The sequence below is a fragment of the Phaethon lepturus genome, unplaced genomic scaffold, assembly GCF_000687285.1.
Source record: "Phaethon lepturus isolate BGI_N335 unplaced genomic scaffold, ASM68728v1 scaffold313, whole genome shotgun sequence".
Classification (NCBI taxonomy): domain Eukaryota; kingdom Metazoa; phylum Chordata; class Aves; order Phaethontiformes; family Phaethontidae; genus Phaethon; species Phaethon lepturus.
This window is the reverse complement of record NW_010530974.1, coordinates 70,049-81,895: the sequence shown is the minus strand read 5'-3', so window position 1 is coordinate 81,895 and position 11,847 is coordinate 70,049. Positions and strand designations below refer to the sequence as shown.

General features: G+C 47.6%; 1 protein-coding gene across 1 annotated transcript in view; it reads right to left on the bottom strand.

Moving 5' to 3' along the window:
* Positions 1-7,582: 7,582 nt before the first annotated feature.
* The window catches only part of AKAP13 (A kinase (PRKA) anchor protein 13), a 70,425-nt gene continuing 66,160 nt past the window's right edge, over positions 7,583-11,847 (bottom strand). Inside the window, exons 27-29 of the mRNA XM_010284395.1 lie at positions 11,161-11,610; positions 9,075-9,387; positions 7,583-8,238 (exon numbers count right to left, since the gene is read on the bottom strand). Coding sequence (XP_010282697.1) covers positions 8,189-8,238; positions 9,075-9,387; positions 11,161-11,610 — 813 coding nt within the window. The 3' untranslated portion in view covers positions 7,583-8,188. The remainder of the gene's footprint in view (positions 8,239-9,074; positions 9,388-11,160; positions 11,611-11,847) is intronic.

Sequence of the window (11,847 nt, the reverse complement as noted above, 5' to 3'; positions counted from 1 at the left end):
GGGTATTTCAGGGGGTGTGAGGAGAGCTTTTTGGGGGCATGAGGGGCACCCATTGTGTCCACCCATCCCTGTGAGGGCTCGGGTGCTCACCCATATGGGCTCTCATATCAGTTGCTAGTGTCAAATATTATTTTCCCCTTAATTTAAACATGTTCCAACCCCAAACAAATCAGCACATTTGCAGTGTTTAACAATCCTCTAACTAATTAACAAAACCCAGGTGCCTTCTATGGCAAAGGTCGTTCCTTTACCGTTCACCTTGTATCTGCTCACAAGGCATCTCACTCCTCACTGAACTAATTAGGGTTTTGCCTTTCTTTCTCTTAATAAAACCTCCATGAATGAGCAGCCTGTCTGCAAGCCCTGGCCCAGCTCACACCTATGTCCTCCCAGACCTCCAATTTCTTACCCTGGACCCAGTGAGGGCGGGAAAGGTGAAACGCAGGTAACGCCAACGTTAAAGGTGTCACTAAACCGTGTTTCCGAAGAGCCTCTCCCGTGCCTGTCAATGCTCCTTTTGGAGTCCCATCCAAGTGTAAGGATTCTTTATGACCCCTTTTAGGTGGAGATGCCAAAATCCAACCCCATCCAGATGACCCACCACATGGCCCCACAGAGATCTGTTGCTCTAACCTTGGTTGCTAAGGAAAAGCTGGGGCTGGGCAAGAAACTCGGGAAGCTCTGAAACACATCACTACTGCTCGGGGACCATCCAAAATAATTGAACCAGGTGGTCTGGGGAGAACATCCATTTCATCACCTTAGCCGTGCCATAATGACTCGGAGCTTGGACTGCGGATAAAATTGTGGAAAGCTGGTTTAGGACATTCAAATTGCCACATGGAGGCGGCCTGGAGAGGTGGGGTCCTTCGTTTCCTCCCCTGCCAAAGGCAAGCTGCAACGCAGGCTCTCCTCTGGCCTATGGCAACAAGGGTGCTTTGGTGTGCGATGGCAGGAGCTTGATTCAGCAAGAATTTGGTTTTCTACACGTAATTTGTCATCAGTGGATCTGCTCTTCTTCCTCCCGTGACCAACACCCGTTGTATCGTAGCAGCCTGGTGAACCAGCACTGCTGGCAGCATTTTTTTGGCCGCCGTCGTTTTACCGCAGTAAGGCAAAGGCCTGGGAACCCAAGCGGTGCTTTTGTTGGGCGTCCAGGCTGCAGAGCCAAGAGGGGCCAGAGGAAAACACGCTCCCTCAACGCCATACACAGGAGCCGGCGGTCTGGCGAAGGCTTTTATGTGCTTCAGTAAATAGGTGAGCTGGGACAAATGGAAATGCAAATAAAATGAGAACTACAGAACAGCCGTGGAGATAAGCGAGCTCTTTCATCTCCTGCCACACAGCCAGGCAGCTGCCCGCCTCGGAGCAGGCGCTGCGTGACGGGGCGTAGGCTCGGCTTCATTGGCGTGACCCGGGGTTTTAGAACAGCACGTGCAACACCGATGTGAGACGGGGGGAAATACCCGCGGTGCCCTGCTGGCTAACGGCAACAGGCCCTGGCCTTTCCTAGCGCCTGCTAAGAAACAGCCAACACCGCCAAGCAGCGCTCCTGCCGCTGACCTCAAGGCTTCGCTCAATACATCCGATTCTCCTCAAGCATCCCCTCTCCTTCCCTCTCTCACCTCTGAAGCCAAGTGCAGTAACAGATGGAAACAAAGCAGCTCCTCTGCCTCAAAATCCATATGCAGAGGATGAAGGGTGCAGGCCTCCCTGCTCCTCCGGCCTGGGAGAGGCTGGGCGGGTACTCGTGGTACGCGGGCAGCTGTGATCGCTTTTACTGGGAGAAGAAAATGGCGGTGGAGAAACTCCAGCCATCGTGGTCCTCTGAGCCGGCTCCTCATCGCACCCCGGAGCAAACTCTGCTTCGGCTCCGTACTTCTGGCACCCTCTTCTGCCTGCAGCGATGCCTGCAGGCGCTGGGCACGTCAGCTCCCCAGGCGAGAGGAACGACCCAGACACCGGCTGCAGCCCTTCTGCCGGGCCTCCTCTTGCAGGGGAGGTGGAAATAGGTAAAGCACACCGCATGGCGGCTGCAAGCATCCCTCCTGCTCTGCCCATCCCCGTGCCTGTGGTGAGCCATAGCATCTCTGGTTCTCCCAGCCCAACGAGGTAAAACCCTGCCGTCTCTAGGATCTGCCGAAGACGCGGAGCTGTCTCAGTGTCTTACCCCGTAAGACAGCACGCGCAGCCGCCAGGCTGTCGTTTATCTCGGCTTACAGAGCTGAAGTGGCCGAGATAACGGCTGTGACACTTCCTCTTCTTGTAAAAAGATGAAAAGCCCTCCGTGTGTGGGGAAAAACCCCAAGGACCTGAATATCCTTACGGCCACATGTCCTTCAGCAAAATGCAGATCTTTTCTAAGAGAAGGAGAATAAGTTAAAGAGTCCAGTGGGTGCAGACTGGAATCCAGGTGATAAAAGCAACACACACATTTGGTTACAGCTTAGGGCTACGTCTCTTCATTCAGCCTCGGTGCAACGAAGTCAACAGCAGAAATACCAAAGGTGTGGAAATAAATCGGGCAGAAAACTCAAGACTTAAAATCAAATTTATTTAGAGGAAAAATGACTTTACAAGAGGTTGATGCTGATAACTAAAAAGGAAGATAAATAAAAGCTTGTTACAAAACCTAATGGTTTCTGGCAAGTTACAGAAAAACTGAAGAATTTTACAGTCAATAACCTGCTCACTTTTTACATAATTACAAATTAACATACAGCAATTAGGTTTTACCCTCTTTTTTAAAAATTCTTTATTTAAACTTTTTTTTTCAACTTTTTTTTTTTTTAACAGGTTCAACATGAAAATGCAAGGCATTTTTATTTTATTTTTTTTTTTAAGAAACAAACCAAAAGCAGAGGTACATCAGGTTATTATAATACACCTCCTCAACGCTCTGAGAATTACTCAAGTGCATTCTGTATTAGTACAAAATAAACACCAGGCTAAACTTTAACCATAGGCGAACTGAACTGGACATAGATTTTTTTTTTTTTTTTTGGAGTCAGTGTTTAATATTGATAAAGAAAACAGTAAAATATTTTAGAGCATGGAAAGGATGGATACCTATAGACAGCTTAAACACATACGAAGCTTACAGCTGTATGCAAAGCAGTGATTGTTATCCTGTTCCCCCCTCCCCCAAGTGATGGAAGCTGAATATATTTGGGCAAAGCACCAGTGTCAGTGAAGTGTGTGTGGAGAGAAAGGGCACCGAGCCCTGAAGACGCAGGTAGGAAGGGAGCAAGCATTACACTTCCCATCACTCGAGAGCACGAGGTGTACGAGAATAAGCCAGTTCAGCTCGCCTATCTTTAAAACTTAGCTGCATCACCGGATCAAGAATCATCGATTGCCACCCTTTCTGACAAATGAAGCAAGAGTTATGAGCAGCAGGGGAGGTTTTTTATTTAAAAGGGTGCCTTAAATTATGTTAAATTCCCAAACCTGGCCAGCAGGCAGAATAATTTCCAGATTTCTGGTTAACAAGGAATGTTTTGTGGGATTTTAGCAGATACTCTCTTGTGCCCCTGCCACAGATATGCTAGACAGCTTCCTTGGGATTTGGCACCTGATGAACCTCTTCTGACTCGGTGGCAATTGGAAGGACTGGATTTGGGTGTTTCAGCAACAGCTTTGAGATATCCTCGTGCCTCAAGGAAGATGCAAAGATGATCGGACTCTATGGATGCTCTTGCCTTCAATAGGCAGTACAGATCTGCACAAGCTAATGGCATTACTGTGCTTCTCAGCAGCGGTCAAACTTCAAGAGTGAAGAGAAGAGTCCACCCTCAGCGGTGGTGGGAGCTCCTGCCCCAGGGATGGCACCTGGCAGGTCTCCCAATGGCCTGGACAGTAAATAACTTAGTGCATGGAAAAGGCCTCACATCACTTATCGGCTGCATCCCCCCACACCTCCTTTGCTTTGGGTTTCTCCAAGGAAAAGGAGATGGAGGGTAAACCACTGGCAGGACTGCTTCCCTACTGGCAGCTGTACCCGCTGTGAGGAAGGTGATGGTGACACCGGCATGGGCTCTCCTAGGGGATATACCTGAGCCATCAGAAGACAGTTCTCCAGTCCTGTCTGCAGCAGGACTGTAGTCAGATTCACCCCCACTTTGGTCTAAAAATTACACAAAAAGCTCGGCCCTTCCTCCCCTCCCGGGGCAAAGCCAAACCAAACCAGGAATACGCCTACTTGCAGCTCAGATTTTGATGGGGATGCAGAGGGGGGAGCAATGGCAAAGCTGATTGTCTCCATATAACCAAAATAAAAAGGGACAAACCAATTCCATTTAAAGTGCTTTATGGCATCAAACTGACATCAAGTTACATGTTGAGATGATCACTTCATTTAAAAGAAGCCAAGGCCATCCCCACAGAGCTCCATCGAGTCTCCCGCCGTTCGCTACAGCTACTCTCAATCGCCAGGGTATTCTGGCACCCCCAGCTAACACTGACCACACTTTTGTACTTCATCTGAGCCCGCGCTCCCGCTTCCCTGTCACTGAAACCCCTTCTGGTGGGCAGTGATAAATACCAGGCAAAGAAAAGCTCAAGAAAAGAAAGTCTGATTTTTCCCCTCCATGAAACACTAGCACCAAAAGCTCCGAGACCCCTTGCAGGGACCTCTTCTCCCTCCCAACAATATGGCCTTTGCATAGTCATTTTTGAACCTGTTCTGTGTCCCAGGAACCCAATGCAGAACAGGGTGGTTTGGGTGCTCCAAATGGGATCAAGGGATGGGCTCTGGGAATGAGATACAGCACCAGGCTGGGGTGAAGAAATAACATGCTTTCAACAACTGCAGGATGCATGCCAGGCGTGGAACTGGAGCAAATGCAATTTTAAGGCCAGGAAGAGGAAAGGCTTTGGTGCTGTAAAGCTGGGACCATACTCTAGCAAACAACCGTTGGCAACCTGCAGGGATCAGAGTGAGAATCAGACTCTGGGAACCTACGCCAAGCCTTTTCAAAGAAAACCTGAGAGGGGAAAAATAAAAGGCTAAAAAGATAAAAACAAGCCCTCGCCTTCCTAAAGGTGAAAGAAGGAAGAAGCAGTGTGGGAGAAAAGGCTTCATTCCAAAAAAGTGAATCATAAAGTAACATACATCCTCCAGGGACAAAGGTCTGTCCACCAGAATTTAAGACACAAACAGCTTTGATATGCAGTATTTCTGGTCAGTGTATTTCTGACTCACACCCGTGGTTTCTTTGACAAAGAACCATGGGGACCTTAGGAGATCACCTAGCAAATAGTTTTTTCACTTGGAGCACTGAATGCTCTCTCTGATTTGCACAGATGAGATGGTTAAACCAGGCAGTGACTCAGCCCTGCTGCCCTGGGTCACACGTCTTCCTTTTGATGCCTTTTTGGAGGCATGGGACATTCCTGTGTCCTGAATTTAAGGTGTGTTGGGACTGGAAAAAAGACAGTGGGATGAAAAGAAAAGCTCATACTGGCAAAGGCTATTACAGACTGAGGGAAACTTTCAGAAGTACTGGGGACCTGATCTCTGTCTACACAACAGTAAATGAGCCATTCACTGCTTTTGTTTCCAAAAATTTCAGCTTGGCATGTTCATTTTCGCAGATGTACAAATAGCAGGGAAGAAGTTATTTTGTGAAATTGGTGTTTTTCTTATGAAAGAGATAACACCACAACACCAGCACAGGCCTCCTCCAACTCCTTTCAGGTTCAGGAGAAGAGCTGCCTGGATGTCCCTGGACAAGCAACCGGACACTCACATCACTGCAGGATGCTCCGTGTTTTGCTTTTTCCTTTGCCTCCAAGAGGTATGAAAAAACCTAAACAAAATATTTAAACACGGAAACTAGCTGACAGGACGAGTCATGCCTGAAGTCATTGCTTCTTTCTCCAGACTTTTTATGGCCCAAAGATGCTCTGCCTTAAAGAAAGCTCTCAGTTGAAGTTGTGTAACTCTGGGCATGGCATGGGCTGCTAAGCAGTACTGCCCAAACCCCTGGTTTTGTAGGAACCAGGGAGATAAGAACATCTGGTTTACCAATCTCTTGGTAAGGAAAAAAAAAGAAAAAAAAAAAAAGGAAAGAAAAAACCAAACCACCCCTCAAACCCCCAAACAAAAGCAAAATAAAAGTAAAAAGAAATAAAAAAATAAAACCAAATAAACTTCTTTTAAAAAAGAACTCTTTCAAATAAACAGAAAGATAAATATTTTTGCAAGCCCTGCTTGCAATTAAAAACAAGCACCAAATAATATTAAAAAAAGCAAAATAAAAATAAGTCTCGTAACTTTTTCCTTTCTTCTTTTTTTTTTTTTGAGTCTTAATAGTTCAGAGAGCTTCAAAAGCAAGCAGGTGGTTTAGGATTCCTGCACTGACCAAGACAGAGCAGTCTAAGCATCCACCTCACCATCAATGCTGCTGATACTCATCAGCACTGAACTCTGAAAATTGCTGAGGTTTACTAGTTTGTGAGAAGCCAGAGAGCAAACTGAAATCAAACAATAGTGCAAGAAGAGAAATTTTCTTAAAAAAAAAAACAAACAACCTGGTAGGAAAGGAAATGCACTTGACAGTTTCAAACTCTGAGCAAACACTTGAGCTATTTTGAAGCTGGTAGTGTCTCATAACCATTTACAAATCTGCTCGGGCAATTCCCCTGAGAGGGTCTGGAAGAACAATAATTTTGGAAAAGAGTTTGGCTTGCTGCATTTCTTTTCCCCCCACTGAACAAATCCCTGTATTCAACAGCTGTACAAACAGCACAGTGACAGGATCCTCAGACCTTCCCCTTCTGCTGATGGCAACATGGGGACACACGGACACTTCCACCCTAGAGCCCACAGCAAAGGAAACAGACCCACCATTCTGGACCTTTGAACTTGTCCCACAGCAGTTTTCCCATGAGGATGTAGTATCTCCCCAGAAATGGTTAATATGTGCATTATATACTGTATAGGCATAGGAACTATGAACCACCTTTTCGGTGTTCGCTCTGCTTACAGCACTCAGTCCCCTGACCTGCGACATCTCACTCAAGTGCTCCAAAATGGCCGTTGTCTCATTCTGCCTTAGAAAGGAGCAAGGGAAGCTGACAAAATCCAGAAAAAGAGAAGCTCAGCATTAACACAAAAAGTAGGGGAAGAAAAATACAAATAACAGAACAAAGGTCCCTGAAAGAGGATTTTCAGCCATCTCTCCAGTAAGTCATCAGGCTTGTAATGAAGGGATGTCAAATGCAACTTTTTCTGGCAAAAAACAATAATCTTTACTTAGGGGATGGGAAGGAGTGAGCTGGAGCTCAAAGAGATCACGTGAAAGAATGTCACTTAGAGTTGTTCCCACTTGAACACTGTGTGTTCTGGCTCCCTGGGGTTGCCTTACAAGCCTACCAAACTTCTCTTTTCTGCATCGCTTTAAATATACCCAAAGATGTTCTGCATGATTTTGGAAACAGTTTGACATTTAAATCCTCTGCCCCATTGGAAATCTTTTGGAATTACTTTAAATTTTACTTTTTTCCTCTGAATTTTTGTTTTGAATGCTGTTACTGCTTCCTGGTGTAAGGTACTTTTCTGAAACGAAACAGTCCATATACCATGAGCACAAAAGGAGTGTGCAAGTCAATGGCATTACAATCGGAGCAGTAAGGGCAAGATATTTAATATCTACATGCTCCCTGAAAGTCATCAGGTGTCACCTATCCGCATGGGCCCAGCTAAGCTTGGCTGTACAGACTGTAAGCATATCCCAGTGGATACATAGATACATATATGTATATATACAGTATATCTATATATGCCAGTGTGTACGCACCATTTGTAGAGTCCTAATCTTTTGCTAAATGCTTGGTTTTGGTTATGTTCCCCAGAAAAGGGGAATTTGAAGGCACAGACCCCTTAAGGCTATGTTCTCTCATCCTTTAGCAGTAAGAAGAGACAGAAAACATCTATCCCAATCCATTTAACCCAAGGTTTGCACAGAGAGATGGTACTATATGCCGTGCAGTCAGCCTCTGCAGCAAGAATTCACGCAAAACCACAGGAGAGGGGCCCTTTCCCACCACTTAACAGACTTCATAACATGTTTTATTTAAAACCTCCAGATGCTTGTCAGATGCAGGTACCAGCAGCGTGCTGTGGAGCGGGCAGGGAGATGTCCACTGTACCAACGCCGAGAGTGGCCGATGGACCTGTCCGTGCTCAGCAGAAGATCTCCTCACCCTCTGGAGGTGCTTCTGATGTGTGAGAATCTGCAACACAAAAAACCCAGGCGAGATTATGGGAATCTATGGGAATTAGATGGGAATACAGGAATACAGCAGGCAGAGCAGGATTCCACATGCATGGGAACCCCACTGTCTGCCAAATCCACTGGGCCCCCTAAAAGATGCCCAGTGCCCTGATGCGCTACCATGAAATTACATCTCATTCGTAAGCTTTCTTGGGCACAAGTTGGAAAACGTCAGTGAGTTAATATGGATAAAGCCGGTCATCCGAGGGCGTGAGATCAAATTTCATGCAGGTCAGAGGTTTGAGGTGCAGAACTGAGTCCTAAGGGGATGCAAAACAACCAGAGGAAAAAAAATGATTTTTTTTTTTTTTTTTTCTCATAACAGATCAAGAGACAAGATAGACCGGCTCGAGGGGAAGGGTTGCAAGTATCACTTCCAAACTACAACAGAGTTAAAGCAGACAGCAATGCCGCAGGGGCTGCAACAGCCAGGAGCATCCCAGCAGCAGCTTCTGAAAGCACATACACTGAAGCAGGACATTTTCCTCCTTGAAGCAGAGCAAGCTGAAAAATAAAGGGAGAATCCAGCCTGTGGAGGCTGCTCAGGATGGGATGGGGAAGGGAAGGAACAGGGAGTGGAGTGTGTCCCTCTGATGACCCCCTGCACTGCAGAACAGGCAGAAAAGCCCACAGAAGATCACTTCAAGTTCCACTTATCACAGCTGGTCTTCTCCACCTCTGTGTTACCATCCACATTCAAGGCCAGATTTTGTGGCTTCCACAAGTTTGCTGGCTGCAAGGAAAAGCCAGCTCGCTGACCTTGAACACACACCTATCATCTCCCCTGACACTCACCAGACTGTTGGGAGCGATGTCCCCTGCCCTTTTTCTTCTTTTCCTTCTTCTCCTTTGGTTTGGCTAAACTGAAGAGGCGTGTAGGCATCTGGGGCTGTTCCTCAGCTGCCTTGTTAGTCTGGTTTGTTGTGCTAAGCAAATGGAAAGTGCTTTTCTCTTTGTGTGTCCTTGAAAGACTGTTCCTTTTGGGGGAGACAGACAGTTCTGCATCAAAGTGCCCTTGTTTAGGAAGGGAAGGGCTCTTCTGCTTGGAGGAGTCATCAATGCTGGACTGGGAGGGGACTCTTGCAAGTTTCTCATGCAGATTTGAAACCTGTAAAGGAAAAGAAAAGTGTTTCACTGGGGCATGAAAGACGCCATCAGAGAACCTGGATAGGAAAGGTGTGTCCCAGACCACTCATAGAGACAGAGGTTGTTCTTGTGAACATCCAAGCCCATTCCCCAGCTAGAAATTGGTCACCATCCAAAGCAACGAGAGAAGAAGCCTTCTCTGTTTAAGACAAAGAAACAAGGCATATAAAGAGTAACACTCCAGTATCTTTTGCTCCTACATGTACTATGCTATGTATCAACAAGCCAAGGGCAAATATTCTCTAAGATCTCAATACCAAGACTCACCCTGCATCATTCATGCACACAGATGGTGGCAGAAGGCCAAGGAGAAGCGTGCCTCTCTGGCAGAGGAACGCCAGCACACAGCACCAGAGCGGCATGTGTCAAAGGAAGCCTTCCCAAGCAAAAGATGAAAGCAAAAACATTTTCCCTGATTTTTTTTTTTCCCTAACGGCTGTCTCAGGATGTAACTGAGCCCGTAAATTCAAAGGGAAGATCAAAACAACAGCTCAACAAAGACTCAGCAGCGAACCCTCTATTAATAGCTCTGAAATGTCAGTAAGATATCTGCCTCAAAAAGGTGATTCTTTGTCCTAATCCCCCAGGCCTCGCAGTTATTTTACCTCTCAGCCTCTCCCATAGCATCCATGTCCCTTGCATGTCTATGTGTGCTCGATGCTGGAACAGCTTCACTGAGTGCTCGGGAAACTTCTGGCCTGATCAGGAGCTCGGGTGGGAGGGAGCAAGCCCTCCTCTGATGATTTGCTTTTCAGAGCTCACTGCTGAGCTCCGCAATTAGTCCATTCAGGCACCCAAAATCATTTCCATTCTGTAATCCAACATTTATAAACTGATTTTGCTACAGCTCTAAGCAAATTACATTCAGAATTAGTGAGTTACAAACAAACAAATGATCAACAACAGGCTTACGGATCAAATTCAGCCCATGTTTTGCCAATGGATGCTTGCTTTCCTCAGCCAGACTGCTGCACAGTTATAAAAAAATAAACCCCAGCTCGATGAAAAATGCACAGAGCAGGATCTGCATGCGGGCTTTTCTGTCTGATTGTGGGCAGCCAGACACCAGAAGCCTCTTGCAGCAGAGCCGGGGACCTTTGCTAACTGAGCCATGACCAGACTGCTGGTGCCCAGTCTCTTACGACAGGGACAATGCTCATCTCTTTGAATGTCTTTGGAGACGGAGGTAAGCATACAAACAGCCCTCCCCTGCAGTTATCAGCCTTGCAAGTGGTTCTCGTGACAGCTGGAGGGTGCAGGTAACCCACAGTGCTCAGCTCAGGCTGTTTCCGAGAAGGACATCTCATCTGCCTGACCACTTCCCAGAGCTCAGCCCCCATGGGGTGAAGGCCAACATCAAAGGCAGTATTGACCTTTTTGGATTGTTTAGGGCATCTTCTCTGCAAGCCAGCCACCTCCATCAACACACGGCACAGAAAAGTGGGCAGAGCTCAGGCTGTTGTAACAACCACCTACTGCTCAGGACTGACCAGGCACCCTGAATACACCATGTTGTATTAACACTGGCCATGCCTCAGCAGCTGTGGAGGCGCAAGAAACACAGCCCTGTACACCACATGCAAGGAAAGAGCCAGTTTTAAATCCCAGGCCCCACATGTCTAGGGCTGGGCTGGCATCAGTCTATCACTGCTGGCATGCACTTGGCTCAGAAGCTGGTCGGGAGCTCCCTGAAGGGCATGGCTTCCCCAGCAGCTCGGTTGTTGGCATCATTTACCTGGTTGTGGTCAGGTTCCTGCCGCATTTGAGCTAATCGCTCCACATCTTGCTTGAACTGCGCCTTTTCTCTCTCCAGCTGCTTCTGTGCCGTGCGAAGCCTCTCCAGGTCAAGCTGGTAGGAGGCCTTCTTCACCTGCAGCTCCTCTTGCTCCCGCTCAAGATCCTGCCACCCTCTCTGGACCTGCTGCTCTCGCTGGGCCAGCTGAGCCTCCTGCTCTGCCAGCTCCTTTTCCCGGACTTCCCACTCCTTCTCTCTCCTCCGCCTCTCCTCCTGGTGCTGTGTCTGCTGCTTCTTCAGGTTGGCCAACTCCTGGCGCTGCTTCTCCAGGTTACGCTGCTTCTCCTGCTCCAACAGCGAGGTCGGCCGGAAGAAGCTTCGGGTCAGAGCCCTCTCGCTCAGAGCCAGCTTCTGGTCCTCGATGTAGGTGTCCTGCTGCAGCACAACGCCCTAGGAGAGAGGGGACACAAATCACTGCAGCACCCTCTCCCCGGAGAGAGGCTTCATCCCTGAAAACCTCAGCGTGCTCGATCGAACCACTTCTCACATCAAATTCACAGCTCAGCAACTGCTGCCTTACGGCTGGGCTACCAGAGGATGCTGGCAGAGCTCCTCCCTCAGCAGCTTCCCAAATTCAGGCAAACACTGGTTCACTTAGGCAGCAGCTCATTCCTACAGCCTGCCCGT